At 34.0% G+C, this 20,805-nt stretch overlaps 1 protein-coding gene across 1 annotated transcript; it reads right to left on the reverse strand.

The window, feature by feature from the left end:
* Positions 1–368: 368 nt before the first annotated feature.
* Positions 369–5,340, reverse strand: LOC131648790 (2-isopropylmalate synthase 1, chloroplastic-like). The gene is made up of 12 exons (XM_058918516.1): positions 4,569–5,340; positions 4,247–4,460; positions 4,074–4,154; positions 3,885–3,974; positions 3,707–3,793; positions 2,583–2,683; positions 2,173–2,206; positions 2,019–2,093; positions 1,779–1,862; positions 1,202–1,336; positions 947–1,092; positions 369–859 (listed from the first exon to the last, which is right to left on the reverse strand). Exons 1-12 carry the CDS (start codon positions 5,243–5,245, stop codon positions 727–729), a joined length of 1,857 nt encoding a protein of 618 aa, XP_058774499.1. The 5' UTR covers positions 5,246–5,340; the 3' UTR covers positions 369–726.
* Positions 5,341–20,805: the final 15,465 nt, after the last annotated feature.

Raw genomic sequence — 20,805 nt, forward strand, 5'->3', positions numbered from 1 at the left:
CAGCATGTACGAAAGACTGTTATTTGGTCGGAACAAAAGGAGTGTACTGTTTGGTAGCCTTTATCAAATGTGCTTTTAAATTTAAGTTGGAGGTGAAACGTGCTTCAGTGTAGAAGCACTTCAATATGAGGGAGGACATTCAACATGAGTCATGACATTGCACCTTGTAGACTCCACCCTAACCTAGATGACCATGATTTCGTTACATAAAACAGAAATGAAAAAACAAAAAAAATGATATAGTATATAACAACTCATTTACCGACGACACGAGTGAAAAACGAAAAGTGTTTCATCAGATGTAACAGAAATGAAAAAACAAAAAAAAATGATATAGTATATAACAACTCATTTACCGACGACACGAGTGAAAAACGAAAAGTGTTTCATCAGATGATTATTATCGACTTGTTTACATGCATGCTCGTTGGTTGTCGTATCAACAAGCATTTTCTAAAACAAACACTCCATCAATCGGCATGTATCACTAAAGCACATTAATTTAGTATGTGTTTGAGACTGAATCACATTTACTCAAATCACATTGACTCAAATCACATTGATACCATATTGATGTGAAGCTAAGTCTTATAGCTTCTAAAAAGTAACCAAACACTATTAAATTACATTACATTTATTGCAAAAGTCACTTGGGTATCGATAAATAACGAGTACTAATTCACACTACAATGCAGCTAAACTCCCTTGCGAAACCAATAACACAAATTATGAAACATTTGATGCAGTGACTGGGATTTTTTCAGTAGATGGTGTTTCCTTGAAGCTCAGCATCTTGTTTATTGCAGCAATATAGGCCTTGACACTGGAAACAACAACATCCATTCCTGCTCCAGTCCCACTATAAACAAAAAAACATTGTGTGCGTGGATTGTTAGTTAGAAACAACAAGATACGTTGCAGTAATCCACTTCAGAATTCTCCATACCTAAAAGTTCGCTGAACACTTTCTCCAGTTAACGCGTGAGTAGATGCTTGATTGCTTTCTCCCCGAATTAAAACTCGGGTAGTGGCAATTGCATCAATGCCTTCAGTGACTGCGATCATGGAGTATTCAAGAAGAGTTGCTGGTTCCTGCACATAAGTTAAGGGTAGAAGGTTCCTCCATCATATTAATAGGGCCAACAATTTCAGCATAATTCGATTAAGTTAATAGCAACCATGAATATATAAGACTTCAAACCTTCACAATCAGATCAACAGCTTTGTACGCTGAATCCACAGGCCCAGTACCAACAGAACAAGCAACATGCGTGTTACCATCATCGCCGACAAGTTTGACAGTTGCTGTTGAGAGACCAAGAGTTCCACAAGTCACCTGAACTGGATAGATTTTGATTAGTGATATGAACCTGGTCTCTTGTTACAAAATATAGGAAAAATTCCCTTGATAACGACACAACACCAGCACAACTTTGAGGGTTTATCCTCTCAGAATGACTAGATCTCCTCTCCCTTTTATCCCTCCGCTTATTTATATGCTATATTTCTTCTAATATCTCAACCAACAATTACCTTATATTTGTTATATGATTGTTAAAGCAGTTTAATATCAAATTTCATAAAACGGAAACTTTGAGCTACAAAGTTCTGGTTATGGCAAGGTTCAGGGAAGAGGCAGACCCAATGTGGGTCTATTGTAAACAGTCTTACTCAGAAAGAGACCAAAACCATGACCATATAATCACTTAGCCGTAACTCCCACAGCTGTGCCATAGCTTCCTTTCATTGAACAAATTTCAAAGAACATTTCAACCTACCTGTATATCAGCAAGCTTCCAGATAGGCTCTGCCTGAAAAACTTCATCCGTTACCAAAGCTCTGAGATCAGCATCAGTAATCCTCTGAAAAAGAGGGACTAGTCACTACTGGTTTCATTTATTACCGGTCATATTAATTGCTTGATATAAAATAATACCACTTATCAAAAGACAATTAAACCCAATTCGTTGACTGAGTCAATGAAATGGAACAGGATAAAATCATCAGTTCTTATATACCTTCTTTTGTTCAGCCACAGCTTTGAAACGCCAAAACAAACTCTCAACTTGGTCGTCTTTAAGTTCGTATCCAAGCTGAAACAACAGAGAGTAACTCATAAAACTGAAGAAACCATTCAAAAGGTCTTTAGCCACAATAAAAATGTATCTATACCTCTTCAAGTCGCTTTCTCAGAGCATGGCGTCCGCTGCATCATTAGGAGCACAAGTTTTTGTTTGGAGGACAAAGTTAAACAACAGTCAAATCAATTGCACTATTCATTGCCGAAAAGCTAAACAACCATTCAATGTAAAGACGATGTTCGGTATTGGTTATGTATTTACAGAAGCAACCCCATGGGCTTTTGCTACCATGTTTCTCTAAAATTTTAGTCATGGTAAAATTGATTTAATTTAATTTAATTTAATCAATTCAACTTGGTTCACTGTGTCATGGTAATTGCAAACATTACAGCCAAATATCTATATAATACATAATATAGGAGAAGATAACAGTTAGAAAAGAAAAGCGTGTCCAAGATCCATGGAAATATAAGTGTTCCGTAAGTAAAATAAATAACATACCTAAGTTTCCCTAATACAATACCAGCTTCATTGGTTCTTTCAAGCCCAATATCCTCTGGGGATATGATTTCATATGTACCTTTGTGTTTAAGCATTCCATCCTACAGCACAGTGGTGAAACTATTAGTTAATTCTGGTTTGAATAACAGCACTAACACTGCATTTGTAATAGGTGAAAATTGAAAACAGAGAGAGACAGGGGAGAATGTCACTATCTTTCAGATTGGTTGAGCAGAGAAACTGGAGACATAGAACATAATCATGTAGGGCTCATGTCTTCGAGTCTTGACACTCATGGGAATAAAGTTACCAGAGATCCCTTTGATTATTTTGCTTAAACCCTTTAAAAATGACATAGCTACCACAATATGCTTTACTGATAAAGTTAAAAATTCTTTTGCCATAAAATTTGGTACATGGTCAGCCAATTTACCTCCAAGTATAACCAGCAGGTATTTTCATATTTTCATGTGTATGTAAATGTATGAAAGGAATTAAAAAACACTAATATAGCTTTGGGTTAAATCTCATAAGGAATGTTCAAAAGAAGCTTAAAAAGTTTGTTTTTCTTTTATCATATGTATCTTTCAATGTTGCAAAATGAAGTTTCAGCTCGTCCAATGGGATGAAAAATCCAAGGAATACCTTATTTGATTTTGAACCGGGACTATATTGCCGCATTCAGAGAAAATGTATTTCTTCTAAGATTAGTTTTAAAACATAAAAAATCATACACTATCTATGTACTTAAGAGGGCACTAATATAAATATTCATGTGCAGCGGCAATTTAAGGGGAAAAACAAAAAGGAATTGGGATAGCCTGGTGCATGAGGCTCACGCCATTGTTGGATTTGAAGAGTGTTAGGTGTCTTCAAACATTACACACATAATCAGATAGGACGTTTTCATATATACAATCAGTGATCACTAGTTCACTCACAAGGGTGGAACCTTGTGCCAAAATGCTAAAACATGTAACCTTTTCACTAACATATATGAGTTGGAGGAAATGTTGCAAACAGTTGCTAGAGAAATCAAATTTAAGTTCAAAATCATACAAATCTAAGTTGCAAGGTTTGTCCAACCATCTATTCAGATATATGTAGGTATCATTATAGCCAACCTGATGTATGCCACTTTCGTGAGCAAAAGCATTTGCTCCCACAAGAGCCTTGTGTGGTTGTAACTGCAAACCAGAGTACTCTTCAACCTATAGGAAAAGATAAATACAAAATAAACAATCAACAAATGTCTTTAAAGGGGGAAAAGAAACCACAGAAAGATAACTGCAGATACGAAACCATTCTGCTTGTCAAATAAATGTGCCTTGTATTGATTCCAGTGTGGAGATTGTTGAAGATATGTCCTCCACATTTCAAGGCCATCACAACCTTCAAAGAAAGCAAAATAAAAAATGAGTTTCCAAATGCAAGCGAGCAACGAAATAATGAGATTGTTATTACATCAACAAACAGAATATTAACCCTCACCTCTTCCAAGGAGGCATTTCCAGCTCTTTCACCAATCCCATTAATAGTGACTTCCAGCTGCCTAGCACCGGCTCGTGCACCCTGAAAGCAGCCACAATCAAGAGCATACAAATTCAGAATCCAGCTACAAATGCAAAGTATAGATGAAGACCAAAATGACATGAACACCCCACCTCAATGGTGTTCGCAGTAGAAAGTCCAAGATCATTCTGACAGTGAGTGGAAATAATAACATTCTCAACTCCAGGTGTATTAGCTTTTATATCAGCAATCAGTTTCCCAAATTCACTTGGCATGGTTATTCCAACCGTGTCAGGTATATTAAGCGTAGTAGCCCCTGCCTTAATAACTTCTCCCAGAATTTGATATAGAAACTCCCTATCCGACCTGTTATCATCATACATAATATAAATACAACTCCAACAAAAACAGAACAATAGTTACGATGATAGTGAAATACCGAGTTCAAATTATATGAAAGATGAGTGAGAATACCTTCCAGCATCTTCGGGACTGAACTCGACATCTTCACAGCCTAAACTACAGGCGAATGCAACCATACTGCGAGCTTTTTCGATAACCTGTTCTCTGGTCATTCTAAGTTTATACTCCATATGAATGGAGCTAGTAGCAATGAAAGTGTGAATCCTCGGTCTCTTTGCATGTTTAACTGCATCCCAAGCCCTTTGAATATCCTTCTCATTACATCTGGAGAGACCACAAATGACAGGAACATAACCGTTTTCATCGACGGCGTTTCCGACTTCAGTGGCAATCATTTTCACGGCTTCGAAGTCGTCTATAGAGGCGGCGGGAAATCCAGCCTCGATAATGTCTACACCGAGTTTGGCAAGCTGGCGAGCAATGTCGAGTTTTTCCTTGGAAGTCATGGAGGCTCCGGGGGACTGTTCGCCGTCACGGAGAGTGGTGTCGAAGATGCGAACATAGGAGGGGTCAGGGATGTGGTTGGGGATGTAAGGAGGACGGTGGCGAAGGGGTTCGGGTTGGGATTGGGGTTGAGATTGAGACTGAGAGGAGCATGAAATGGAGAAGATGGAGTTAATTCGTTTAGAGGAATGAGGGAAATGGAGGCGGAGGAGAGGTTGAGAGCGTGCGGTGGTGGTGGTGGTGGCGGTGGGAGTGAAGAACTGAGTTCGAATTGCGGTGGCCATGGAAATGGAATAGAAACCCTAACTGAGAAAAAAAAAAAGAAGAAGGAGATGAAGAAGAAAAGTGGATTGAATTGAATTAAATTGAATATTCAGACAGAATAGTGATGTGGCGGCTGGGATATGTTTGATGACTGCGCTGTGATGCACTGCTAGCTTGCTGTGGGACCTGTCAGATACGGGCCTATCGTGTTTCATGCATGCTTCTATTTTTAAATTATTACTAGTATCTTTTTTAATTAGTTAAAACTTAAAACTTGAAATCATTAGAAGATATACTTAGGTATCGTTTGGCCGAATTTTTTCCGGTTCTAAAAGTTACTTTTAAGTTATAGTTGGAAATAAGAGTTTTTTAAATAAAGATAAAGTTGTTTGTTAGTTTTTATTTTATATTTATACAAAGCCACTTTTAAGTTAAAAGTTGTTTGGTAAAATTTTTCTATTAAATTAAAAGAGTTATTAAATAATTTAAGACTAAAACTATAAATCATTTCATTTTTAAAAATAAACATAATTCATTAGAAAAAAAACTCATACATTTCTAGTTTCCATCAATGCAAGGTCTATTTGGTTTCTAATTCGATTCATGTAGCCTTCATCTTGTACTCTTTTTGGATTATATAAACCCACATTTTCATTTATATTTATTTCTTCTTCACGACCAATCATATATTCATAGATATCATCATTTTTATTAAATTCCTCATCTTCAACACCATACATCCGAATAAAATTATGGAGTGTTGTTGTTGCAACTATGAACTTATGTTGTTTAATGAGTGAAAATGGTCTCATATCACATGGTATATGCCAGCGTTTCTTCCAAACTCCAATTGTTCTTTCAATGACATTTCTCAATGAAGAATGTGCATGGTTGAATACTTCATGCATTCCTTCTACTTGACTCTCATCTCTAAAATCAAGAATATGATATCTTTCACCTTTGAATGGTGATAGATATCCTTTCATGTTTGTATATCCAGCATCAACAAGATAATACTTTCCTAATAATTTTGAAATTTTCATTATTAACTTATATAGAAAATCAATTATATGCGTGTGTGTTAAAATTTATTGTATAATGAATTTATACATACCTTCAGGAGGATGAGGGAACACACTTTTCATTTCTTCAATCACACATGAAAGAATACGAGTGTCATGTGCAGTATCAGGCCAACCAACAACAACAAAAGTGAATAACATGTCTAAATTGCACACCAACATGACATTTTGGGTTGGATATCCCTTTCTACCAATATAACGAATGTGATCTTTAGTGAGAACAATGGCAGGGATATGCGTTCCATTGATTGCACCAATGCATCCTTCAAAATGAGGCCAATACCTACGATCATTTTTTATTTTGGATGGAATTTCAGTAAATTTAAAATTCGGAGGCCTTACAATTTCCTTTGCTAATAAACATAAACTATCCAAAACTTCCCCAAACTTTCTACTTACCGTCTCTCCTGATTTTTCAAATTTATTTTGAACATTTCGATTAGTTTCACTATGTGCGCAACTCCAAAGAAACATAGCAAGTGCCTCCAATGATGTCATTTCTTTAGATGGATGTAACCATCCTTTGCTCACCAATAATTTTTCAAGTTTCAATAGAGTATGAATTTGCATCCTAAACATGTTATAACTTTCACTTGGAGTGTTAAGAGTTTCTCGAACCCAAGTCCATCCATGAGAATAAAGAAATCTATTACCTTGCTTCATTAGGTACTTCATATGATAGTCATAAGCAACTACTGCTGCAACATAACATATCTTATAAAACTCACATTTTCTTTTTTTAACTTTTCTCGAATGCTCGTTGATTTGATTAGAAAACATCTGAAATTCAGTTTAAAAAATAAGGAAATAAATGTAAATATATTATTGTTTAAAATAATTCAACTAAATAAACGTAAATATTGATAATATCGCAACTGAGATGAGAAATAAGAGTAAAAGAATTCATTATTCATTATTGGTGAAAGAATGTACATGGAACTGTTTATATATATATACACTTGTATTAGTAACTAACTGCACTAACCACTAATATAAGATAAGCTAAGTGTAACTAACTTATGCTAAGTGATAGTTGTATGTGCATTATCCTGATACCTCCCCACAAGTTGGACTATGGATATTACATAGACCCAACTTGGACAAAAATGACAAAAATAGAGGAGCATGGAGTGGTTTGGTCAAAACATCGGCAAGTTGAGAGCTGGAGGGAACAGGGAGAAGATGAATGAGTTTTGAAAGTAACTTCTCACGAATGACATGACAGTCCAACTCTATGTGCTTGCTGCGTTCGTGAAACGTGGGATTATGAGCAAGGTAAATCGCAGACTTGCTGTCACAATACAACGAGGCAGGTGCAGAGAAAACAATGCGGAAATCATCAAACAGATATTTCAGCCATTGAATTTCGCAAGTCAGAGACGCAAGGGCTCGATATTCCGCTTCAGTAGACGATCGAGACACGGTGTTTTGCTTCTTAGAGCGCCAGGAAATGAGAGAGTTACCAAGGAGCACACAATAGCCAGTGACAGACTTGCGTGTGTCTGGACATCGTGCCCAATCAGAATCGGCAAAGCCATGAAGTCTGAGCTGACTGGAGCTGCTGAACAAGATACCTTGAGCAGGAAAGGCTTTCAAGTATCTTAAGACTCTAGTAGCTGCCTGGTAGTGAGAGACAAAGGGATTGGCCACATATTGACTAAGGTGTTGTACTGAATAAGAAATATCAGGCCTCGTGTTTGTGAGATAGAGTAGGCGTCCAATTAACTTTCTGTAGGATGAAGGGTCATCAAGTGGAATCCCACCTGAAGAGGAGAGTCTAACATTGGGATCACAAGGGGTTGAGACAGGTTTGGCTCCAAGAAAACCTGTATCTTCAAGCAATTCTAAAACATACTTCCTTTGATTGAGGAAGATACCTTTGCTAGAACGAGCAATCTCCAAGCCAAGAAAAAATCTGAGGTGACCAAGATCCTTAATACGAAACTTATTGTGTAGAAAGGCCTTGACATGTTGAATTTCAGCAAGAGAATCACCTGTTAAGACAATGTCATCAACATAGACTAAAAGAGCAGTAAAACCAGAAGAAGAACTTTTAGTGTACAGGGAATGATCAGCCTCAGATTGAGTGTATCCCAATGAAAGTAAGGAAGAGGAGAGCTTAGCATGCCACTGCCTACTAGCCTGCTTCAAACCATAAAGAGACTTTGTTAGCTTACACACTTTATTAGAATCAGAAAAGCCATAGCCAGGAGGTAAAGACATGTAGACCTCTTCATGGAGATCTCCATGAAGAAAGGCATTGTTGACATCAAGTTGCTCAAGATGTCAATGCTTGATAGCTGTAAGAGAAAGAAGTACCCTTACTGTGGTAATTTTGGCCACAGGAGAAAATGTGTCAAAATAGTCAACACCCTCTAACTGTGTGTACCCTTTTGCAACCAATCGGGCCTTATATCTCTCTATGGAGCCATTGGCATGGTATTTAACCTTGTAAACCCATTTACAGCCAACTGGGACCTTACCTGCAGGGAGATCCACAATAGTCCAGGTTTGGTTTTCTGCAAGAGCAGCCATCTCAGCATCCATGGCCTTTTTCCAACAATCCAATTTAGATGCTTGGGCATATGTTTTTGGTTCAGGGATGGATGAAATGGTGCAACAGAATTGTTTGTATGTAGGGGAGCAGTTTTGGTAAGAGAGAGAGGTAGAGAGAGGATATGGAATAGAGGTAGAGGAGTTGATGGTAGAGTGAGGGAGAAGACTACAATGGTAGTCTTGAAGATAGGTAGGTAAAACTCTGGCTCGGGTAGATTTTCTAATAGGGGGGGCAGGAGCTGAAATAGCATCCAGGCTGGCAGAAGAAGGAGTATTGGAGTTATTAGTATTATTAGTATTAGGGTCAATGTCAACTAGAATAGGACTGGAGGATAAAGATTGAGAGGTGTGAGAAGGAGACAGATCAGATGAAGTAGGTGTAGAGTTCAAAATAGGTGACTCAGGTGTAGCATGCTGTAATGTGGGACCACTGTCAGGGGAAATTGGGATAGGAGCCACATCAGAATCAAGGAGAGGATGATTAATATCCAAAGGGTTTTGGGTTGAGACAGGGCTGGATTTAAGAGGTCCTTTGAAAGGGAAGGTAGATTCATAGAAAATGACATTCCTTGAAAGGAAAAGTTCATTGGAATTTAAATCATAGAGGAGGTAGCCCTTAGTGCCATCCTTATATCCAAGGAAAACAGCTTTTCTGGCTCGAGGCTGGAATTTTGTTCTATGGTTTTGAAGAGTAGTGGAGAAACATAGGCAACCAAAAACTTTAAGGTGAATGATCACAGGAAAAATATTGAAGAGTTTTTCATAAGGGCATTTAGAGTTTAATAGAGGACTAGGAATGCGGTTGATTAAGTGAACAGCATGTTTGATGCTAAAGTTCCACAGATTTAAGGGAATGTTAGAGTGGAAAGTGATAGCTCGAGCCACATTCAATATGTGCTGGTGTTTTCTCTCGACTACCCCATTTTGTTGGGGAGTCTCCACACATGATTTCTGGTGTTGAATGCCTTTAGAGAGAAAATAAGACTGTAAAGTGAGGAACTCTGTCCCATTGTCAGACCTAAAGCATTTTAGAGTAGTATGAAAATGATTTTCTAAAGAAGAAATGAAGTGAATAACGCTTTGTTTGGTTTCAGATTTATTTTTGAGAAAGATTACCCATGTAAACCTAGAGTAATCATCTACAAGAGTAAGAAAGTATTTATGGCCTAAAATGGAATCAGTGGCAAAAGGCCCCCATAAGTCAGCATGTAGAAGATCAAAAGGAGAAGTAGTACATGTATTGCTAATGGGAAAGGGAAGTTTCTTTTGTTTAGCATAATGACAAGAATCACATGGATTCATGTTGTTTTTACAAGGAATGATAGGACAAGATTTTGCAAGTAATTGTAAACTAGAATGAGAAGCATGGCCTAATCTTAAGTGCCATGTTTCAAAAGAATTTGAAATAGCAGAATTGCACATGGAAGGAGCATCAGGAATATCAAGAATGTAGAGACCCTGTTTCAAGCTAGCTGTACCAATCGTTTTCTTCGAATGGTTCTGCAAAATGTGACAAAGATTGGAGGAAAAATTAAGATGAAAATCATTGTTAATAGTCAACTTAGGGACAGAAACCAGATTGACATGAAAAGAGGGGATATATAGAACATTTTGCAAAGATAAAGAAGAAGAAATGGCAACATTACCAGCTATGCAGGCATTCATAAGAGAGCCATCAGGCAATGTAACAGATATGGGAGATATTGTATGATAAGAAGTAAAGAGATCAAGACTAAAAGTAATGTGTTCAGTGGCACCGGTGTCTAATATCCAAAAGTGTGAAATCTTACCAATGTGTGAAGAGTGAGAATTTAGGGCTAAGGGAGATGAAACTATGGAATTAACAGCAGGACTGGATTTGGATTGCTGAAGCAAGGCACGGATACTTTGAAGTTCGTCTTGAGTAAAACCAAAAGAGGCTTGTGACACTTCTGCAGGAGGAGCAGTTGAGGCATTGTTGGCTTGTGGCTGAGAATTGCAGTCGTTAGCCGGAGGAATTTTGCCTTTCTGCTTGAATCCAGGGGGATACCCATGCTTCAGGAAACATGTTTCCACGGTGTGATTTGTGCGTCCACAATGTGTGCATACACGACCAGTGCCTTTGGACTGCTGAGACCATTTACCCTTTTGATATCCTTTGCCTGAGGAAGAACCTTGAACATGTAGTGCAGAAACTGCAGAATCAGTTGAATCAGTAGGAGAGACAAGACCTAACTCTCGTTCTTGCTGAATCACGAGTGAAAACACCTTGTCAATGCTAGGCATTGGATTCATCATCATTATCTGCGATTTAGAACTGGCAAATCTCTCATTCAAGCCCTTCAAGAATCTAATCACATAGTCTTGTTCGCGGTAGATCTTGGCGGAATCAACGGCACCACAAGAACAAGTAAAGGAACATCTACAACATGGTAGGGGACGGTAACTCTCCAGTTCGTCCCAAAGCATTTTCAATTGAGTAAAGTATTCAGAGACATCAAGAGTACCTTGGCGGAAGCGATACAATTCCTCTTGAATATCTGAGATTCGAAAAACGTCACTCTGCGAAAACCTAATTTGAAGATTCTTCCAAACGCCAGCTGCGGAGTCGATCCATAGAACGGATTTCGCAATCGAAGCAGAAATCGAGCGTTGAATCCAAGAAACCACCATGGTGTTGCAGCGAGTCCATTGAGCGAATAATGGATCGGTGATGAAGGGTTTTGGGAACGAACCATCGATAAACTTCTCTTTATTCTTGGAGATCAGCGCAAGTAGCATAGATCGTGACCAGGTGTGATAGTTCTTGTTGTCCAATGGTGGAGCAACAAGAATCAGCGCAGGGCTCTCGTTTGGATGCAAGTAATAGGGATTTGCAGAGTTTGTTGCGAAATCGGCATAGCTCTGGTGATCCATTGAAGAATCAGAGGAAGCTCTGACGAAGAGAAGGAATTCAATATCTGAGGAATGAAAAAAAAGGAAGCAAAAGAGAACCTTCCAGAATATTGATGCAGGGTAGAGGAAGAAGAAGCGGTGTGGTCACCAGAGCTCATTGAGCTCTGATACCATGATAATATCGCAACTGAGATGAGAAATAAGAGTAAAAGAATTCATTATTCATTATTGGTGAAAGAATGTACATGGAACTGTTTATATATATATATACACTTGTATTAGTAACTAACTGCACTAACCACTAATATAAGATAAGCTAAGTGTAACTAACTTATGCTAAGTGATAGCTGTATGTGCATTATCCTGATAAATATCAATACAAAACTCACAACCAAGTACTTGAAGACAAATAACAAAATAGATAGAATACTATAGAATATATCATGAGGTCAAATCTTAACTAAAAACATAGAAGTAAATAAAAATAGAAAATAGAAACTTAAATCTTAAACTAATATTATATATTTTTGTCACTCATACTTGTATAGAATCCACTCTACCAAAGCATTTGTAGAATCTTTTAAGGACATTAGTAGGATTCGGTTATTTTCATCTTTAAGCATCTCTAAAGCATAGCTAAATTGTTGCCCATTCAAAAGTCCTTCATCTTTTAAACTTTTCAATATTTTAACACAATCTGGAATTGAGTATTGTCCATGGACATGGGACGTGGCTGTAATTTCAGCATTTTCAATTTCATTATGACCTTCAGCTGCTTGAACAATCTCTCTAATATATTTTTCATAGTTGTTGCAGTACCAGCTTTTGTCTTACCCTTTGTCACTTTCTCACCCATGTCAAGTGAGTCTTTATTTTCTTCTTTGGTTGAGGATTTTCTACATAAATAAATTCATCTTCATCAGTTTCAATATTTTCTACTGGTACATTATCAATAGTATTTTTTTTCGTTAGATTCCAATGGTACCCCCAAAGCTGGTGTCCATTGGTGTTGACTCGTTGCAACAGTCTCCCCAAAAATAAATTCTAGTTCATCACAAAATTCTAATTTTTGATATCGAAATTTTGCATATTTCACATTCTCCTGTGTAATCAATTAAGGATATGACTTAAACAAACTATTATTTCATTAAATTTTAACTAAATAAAAAAATTAATATTTTCAATGCTCACCCTTATTTTAGCATCCCACCATGCACGGTCAGCTTCAATATTTCTAGTTTGAGGATTCCATCCCAAGCCGGTTTCTTTCCCCAATAATTGTTTTCAGGTAGTCCAATCAACTCTCAAATTATCCATTTTATTTTTCAATTGCTTTTGGGTATAACTTTTATTAGCACCTTTGTTGAATGTTTCACGTATCTCTTTCCATTTTTTATTTCTAAAAGCAACCCCAGTTTTCCACATTTTCGAATCTCATCCATACAAATGTCAAGTAACATTTTGGTATCAAATGGATTATTCCACTTTGCTTTTCCTAAATTTTCTGATTTTAATACAAAATTTTCCTTTGTAGACATAGCTGCAATATATTAGAAAATTATAAATACCTCAAAAAAATATTTTCAAGTTTTTCTTAAAAGACAGAGTAAAAAAAAATATTTGACTCATCTTTCACCTATTATTTTAATAATTTCTCAATCAATTTTTTATTTTATAAAAAAAATAAAACCATGTCTAAATTCCAATTATCTATGTTCTGCATCTACTATATAAAATTCAAGTCCTAAAACTAATATTACTATGCAATTAATCTGATGCCATTATAGAACCACTATGTCAAATTAAATTATTTATTTATGCTAATAACTTGTATAGAACTACTATAAATCTCACAAATATAATGATATAATTTTTTTAAGGAATGAAAACAACGTGATACAGTAGTACAAACTTGACAATACAAATGTTGGTGTACAAATATAATAATATAATATATTGTGTAGGGAAGAAATATTGATGTTGAAGTGATATACAACCAGTTTCACATACAAACACAATAAAATATACTCATAACAAAATAGTGAACGGAACAAAACTAAAGTAAATAGTACCTGTCAGTTGCAGAAGTTTTTTACAGAATCGGCGCAAAAGAAGAATAAAGTGGCAGGAGCATAATAGGGTAACACTCATGCTCTTTATATAATATAGAAAATAAGAAAATAATATTAAAAAAATGATAAAAATTGTATTTGGAAGGAATCGATGCAAGGACTAAATTATTACCTCCGAATAAGTTAGTTTAAAGTTCATATCAATACCTTCTTTTAAAAGCTCCTTTTATTCAATTTTCTTCATTCTAAAAAATGGGCTTTTTTTATTAAGAGCTTAAATAAAATATTGTTTGGCCCACCTTCTTCTTAAAAAAATGGAAAAGTAGAAAAAAAGTTCGGCCAAACTGTACCTTAATTAGTTAAACTTAATTTTCACTAAACTTTGCCATTAGTTTTAATTTGACTAAATATAAATTTATGGGAAAACATCTCTTTTGCAAGTGGAGGAAAAAAATCTCCTTTGTTTCTATGTTTCAAATTTTTTTAGACATTCCTTTTAAATGGTTAAACTAAAAATTTCCTCCATCAATTCAGAACTTTGTGCTCAAAGGGTACATTTCCTTCAACATCATTTGTTCTCTCTCATTGGTTTTCCACTATTTTTGTTTAGACCAAATTTGCATAGCATCATCATTTGTTCTCTCTCATCACTTTTTTGTCGATTTTCTCCTTCCCTACATCCAACTCGAAGATCTTCTGATATCATCTCAAGTCAATTCATCTCTTAAATGTTAATGTGCAAATCTCAAAGATATTTTTTTTCTTCCTTTTTATTTCTAAAAGATTGAACTTACGTGTTCTTCTCATTCATTTGAATTGTTTTTATTAAAGTCAATCTCAACTCACAATGCATGTGAAAATCTCCAACCTGAGTATATAAAGATTCGTGAAAATACAGTTGTCTAAAATAATGTATGATGGCTATGAGCAGTTCAGACAAAGCACAACACATAGGTATCAACGACACCATAAACACAAATGATATGATGACTAAGAAAAATAGATTTTGTTACTGTTAGGGGTTTATGTTCATGGTGAATGTATGTTTCCTTTGTACTAGATTTTTACCTTAATTTTTTTAAAATAAAAGAGTATATTTGATTAAGTATAGTTAATTAAAATCATATGATTAAATATGCTTTAAAATTATGTTAAATACAAAATAAAATTTTACAATATAAAATATCTTAATAAATTATACATAAAAGAATCTCAACTATTTTCTTTAAATTAGAAAGAGGTCATATTTACGTTATTAATGCGATATTATAAAAAAGTGTTATATAAAATTATTTGTATATATTGTTTGTGATTAATTATTAAATTCATAATACATATAAGAGTAGATCTATGTAAATTTCAATTATTAATTTAGTGTTTAATCTATAATTTACAAAACCTAATAATTTTTTATTCGATGTCAAGTCCAAAAAAAGTTTTAATTATATATTATCTAAAATAAAATATATATAATTAAAATAAAAGTCAAACATAACTTAAAATATGACGGTTATAATTCATTGACGGTGTAAAACTACTTTACATCGTCGGTGTATTCCCATTAAATTCATAATGAAAATTATAATCAATAAAATAAGTTAAATATTAATTCTATTCATCATTACTATATACAGGGTCGGCCCAAACAATTTAGAGGCCCTGATCTATTTTAAAATTAGGCCTCTAATAGATGAAAAATAACTGATTAAAAATTATATTTGTTTAATTTGTAAATAAAATTAAATATTGGAGAAAAAATATATAGAAATATTCGGTAAAAATTTGACTAATTAAAATATAATTTTTTGAATAATTTCGATAATATTAATAATAAAATATTTTAATTATATTTAATAACTTACATTGTTAATTTATTATACTTAATAATACTCTAAGTAAAATAAAATAATACATTTGCTAAAGTTTTAAAACATTGTTATGAAGGAAACAATACCCAAAAAAAATAATATTGTAAAACAGTTAATTATAAGAAATTAATAACAAATAAGTTCCATATAATAAATATTTAAATTAATTAAATATAACAGCCCGATCAAATACATTGGTTAAGATGAGAAAACGATATAGATATAGGTATTGGTTGTAGCTTTTCTTTAATTTAATAATGAGAAAACGATATAGGTACAGGTTGTAGCTTTTCTTTAATTTAATAATGAAAAAAAATATAGAAGTAATTGAGAATCTCAGATTCGAACCCACAAGAAATCGATCACAAAACAAGCGTCCAACCCCTTAGCTATATCAAAACAAGTGATTAAATACTTCTAAAGCCTTACATATTATTTAATTACATATTTATATTAAGTCCAATAAAATTTGAGGCCCTGTAAATTTGGAGGCCCTGTGCGGTAGCGCTCTTTGCACCCCCACAGGGCCGACCCTGACTATATAATAGGAGTTACTAAAATAAGTTCAATATTAATTCTATTCATCATTATTATATAATAGAAGTTACAAAATAGAAAAACATGTAGTTCAAATATTTATCTCGTATATTGATATATTATTTATATAAATAAAACCATGAGTTGTTTTTCATTCTTATAGATATTATAAGGTGGAGAATGTTGATAATAGATTAATATTTAAGAAAAAATTATGTTTTTTAATCCAAGTTATATCGCAAAAGAAATTAAAGAGTTTGATAGTTACTCTCTTGTGTGAAGAATTATTCAACTTTAGCCAATTTTAAGGATTTGAGTGGTTAACAAATTTAATCAAATTCAATTCTTTGTTTTAATGAAGTAAAATCTAATTCTTGATTTCGATGTCTCTATGTTACTCTTTGTATCAAATTTAATTTTTTTCATTATTACTATTATTTTAATTATTATTATTATTATAATATCAATTTAATAAATTATATATATATATATATATATATATATATATATATATATATATATATATATATATATATATATATATATATATATATATATATATATATATATATATATATATATATATAATAGAGATGTATTGTAGATTGTAATAAGTATATTAAAAATTATATTTAAATTGTAGTGTGAATTTTCAAAAGCAAATGTTGTAAATGAAAACAAAACATTGTATTTATATATAAACTAGATTTTTGGCCCGTGCGTTGCACGGGTTTGTTTAGAATTTTTAGTTTATTTTTTTTAAATGAAATAATGTATTTGATTCAATATAGTTAATTATAATCATGAGAATTTTTTTTAAACATAAATTAAAATTTTACAGTATGAGAAATCTTAATAAATTATACATAAAATAATTTCAATTGTTTTCTTTAAATTTGAAAGATATGTCATATTTACATGAATAATGCAATATTATAAAAAAGTGTTATATAAAATTATTTGTATATATTATTTGTGATTAATCATTAAATTCATAATACATATAAGAGTAGATCAATATAAATTCCAATTATTAATTTAGTGTTTAGTCTATAATTTATAAAACCTAAGATTTTTTTATTTAATGTCAAGTCCAAAAAAAGTTTTAATTATATATTCTCTAAAAAAATAATTTTTTAAAATTATATTATATCTTACCATATTGATTTTTTCTTCCCTGTTCTTATGTTTATCAAGTAATTTGATTCATATTTTCATGATTTATTTATTTATTTATTGTAGTGGAAGAAATATGTTGTGACCTGATTAATGAATTGGTTATTTCATGGGATATAAAAACTATTATTTATTATCGTTCAATGTATATCATTAATCAATCGAAAAAATTTATATAATCATCTCAATAAATTAATTATTTTCACATCAATAATTAAATTAAATAAGAAATAATTTTGAAAATTAAAATGAAACTTTAAAGAGTTTTTTTTTTCAATTTTATAGACATAGATGATTCTAACATTTATGATTTTAAGTTATTAATTTTTTAACCAATCAATGTTAATTTTTTTTAATTAATTAGTGATATTTTGATATTTTTTTTTGACAATGTGATATTTTGATTCTTAAATATAACTTTATGATGACAAAATTAAGATGTCATATTTCTCTTCCATTTAACAAAATAAATTAATTATTCATAATACATATTACTTAAATGTTATAATAAATCAAATAGTTTATCATTACATAACTCTTAAATAGTTTAATAACTTAAAACTAAATCAATTATAACTTACAACTAAATTTTATTTTACAATTTTATTTTTCGTAAATAATGATTTAATTTTAAAGGATATTTAGAGATAATTAATAATTATTATCATATTAATATAAATAAAAATAATAATATTAATAATTAAAAATAATAATAAAAATAAAACTAATATAATTTATAAGATTCAATTGATGTATACAATAAAATAGAAATCATTCTTTGTTATAATGCTTAAAAAAAGAAAGATAAAAAGTTATAAACATAAAATTTATTATGAAACTCAATGAACATAATGAAAGAAGAAGATTCTCATTAGCTATGGAGAGGTTACCGTGCAAGTATATATACAAGTAAAGCTGAGCTACACCATAAGCTACCTATGCTAGCTTGTATAGTATATAAAACTCATACATGTAACTGAAATATAACAGACTCCTAACTAACTATGTGTGCTATTGGTGGGTTGTTCATGCATAGGATTTGATATCCCCCCACAAGATGAAGGTTGATAAATGTTTATCATCTTCAACTTGGATATAAGAGCGTTGAAAGGTTGAGGGAGAAGTGGCTTTGTGAACAAGTCAGCAAGCTGATCATGTGACTTGACAGGGAGAAGTTTGAGGACACCTTGATTCTGTTTTTCTCTGACAATGTGGCAGTCAATCTCCAAGTGTTTCGTACGTTCGTGGAAAACGGGATTAGAGGCGATATGGATTGCACTCTGGTTATCACAATAGATAACCGGTGTTCTGAGACATTGAACATGGAGATCCCGCAAGAGAAACAATAACCATTGAAGTTCACATGTGGCTGCGGCGAGGGCACGGTACTCAGCTTCTGATGAAGATCTGGACACTGTTAGGTGCTTTTTGGAACGCCATGAAATCAGTGAGCGACCAAGAAAGAAAAACTGCCTAGAGATGGATCGACGAGTATCTAAGCAACCTGCCCAATCAGCATCGGAGTAGCCATGCAACTGTAATGTGGAGTCACGAGGAAGCAGTATACCACGGGCAGGGTAAGATTTGAGATATCGTAAGACACGACAAGCAGCATTAAAGTGTGTAACTGTGGGATTTGACAAGAATTGACTCAGCTGTTGTGTGCAAAAGGTGATGTCTGGCCTGGTGGCATTGAGGTATAGGAGTCTCCCACTGAGTCTTCGATAAGAAGGGATGTCGTGATAAGCTTCACTCGAATCATGGTGTAATTTGATAGAAGGATCAGCAGGAGTGGATACAGGTTTTGAATCAAGGAAGCCAGAGTCCTCTATTAAATCCAAGCAATACTTACGTTGGTAAAGAAGAATGCCAGCTTGAGAATAAGCAACTTTGATACCTAGAAAATATTTCAGTTTGCCAAGATCTTTGATCTGGAAAGTTGAATGTAAAGCCATTTTGATCGAGTGTAATTCTGCATGATCATTGCCAGTGACAATGACATCATCTACATACACTAACAGAATGGTGATACAAGTATCAATGGATTTAATGAAAAGGGAGTGATCAGAGGTAGCCTGAGTGTAATGTTGTGCAAGGAGAAATGTTGTGAGTCGCTCATACCACCTACGGCTAGCTTGCTTAAGGCCATAAAGAGATTTCACGAGCTTACAAACTTGGTTAGGTTTCGCAGTGTGAACTCTGGGAGGAATAACCATGTAGACATCTTCTGCAATCTCTCCATGCAAAAACACATTGTTGACATCAAGCTGATGGATGTACCAGTTTTTGCAAGAGGCAAGAGCAATGACAGTACAAACAGTGCTGATCTTGGCAACTGGGGAGTACGTATCAAAGTAATCAAGGCCCTCAATTTGATTGTAACCTTTCGCAACTAAACGCGCCTTGTATCTCTCGATAGAACCATCAGCAAGATACTTTATTTTATACACCCAACGACAGCCAATAGGCTTTATACCAGGTGGAATATCAACAATCTTCCATGTCCCATTTTTCTCAAGAGCTGAAAGTTCAACTTGCATTGCTTGGTTCCAGTAATCATGTTTAGAAGCTTCACTATAAGTCTTAGGTTCAGAGTTAGAGACCAGAGATAAATCATATTTAGAGTGAGCATAAGAAAGATGATCATGCGAAATAAAATGGGACAAGGGATACGAAATACCTGGGGATGGTTGCTTTGAAGTATGGAGAGAATTGCATATATAATCTTGTAGATATTGAGGATGTTGTCTCATTCTAGAAGATGATCGGGTGAGAGATGTAGGGTTAGCAAGTGGAGTGTCAGAAGAGAGAGGCCGGGGTGGAATGGATGGATTTGAAGCTGGAGGTGAGGGTATGGAAAACTGAGTATCAGGTGGTGAAGTAGGAGGAGTGGTGTTAGATGGGTTGATGGGAGACTTGGATGGAAAGTAAGACCAAGGAGTGGAGTCTTGAGGATCAGTGGCAGAACTACTGTATGGTAATATGTGTTCATGAAACTTGACATTGCGAGACACAAATATCTCAGATGTGTGAAAATCAAGAAGAACATAACCCTTCATGCCAGTTTTATAGCCTAGGAAAATGGATTTACGGGCACGTGGATCAAGTTTGGTTCTTTGGGATTGGAGAGTTGAGGCGTAACAAAGTGAGCCGAATACCTTAAAGGTATCTAAGGCAGGAGTAGTATCATGTAAAACTTGGTAAGGGGACTGGTTCTGAAGGATGGGTGTAGGTACACGATTGATGATAAAAGTAGCATATTGAATGGCATAAGACTAGTAGGATTTGGGAAGTTTAGGTTGAAATAAAAGTGCTCTGCCTACATTTAAAAGGTGCTGGTGTTTCCGCTCGACACGACCATTTTGTTGTGGGTTCTCAACACAAGACCTATGGTGAATGATGCCTTTAGAGGCAT

Source organism: Vicia villosa, linkage group LG2 (assembly GCF_029867415.1).
Source record: "Vicia villosa cultivar HV-30 ecotype Madison, WI linkage group LG2, Vvil1.0, whole genome shotgun sequence".
In the NCBI taxonomy this organism is placed as follows: Eukaryota; Viridiplantae; Streptophyta; class Magnoliopsida; order Fabales; family Fabaceae; genus Vicia; species Vicia villosa.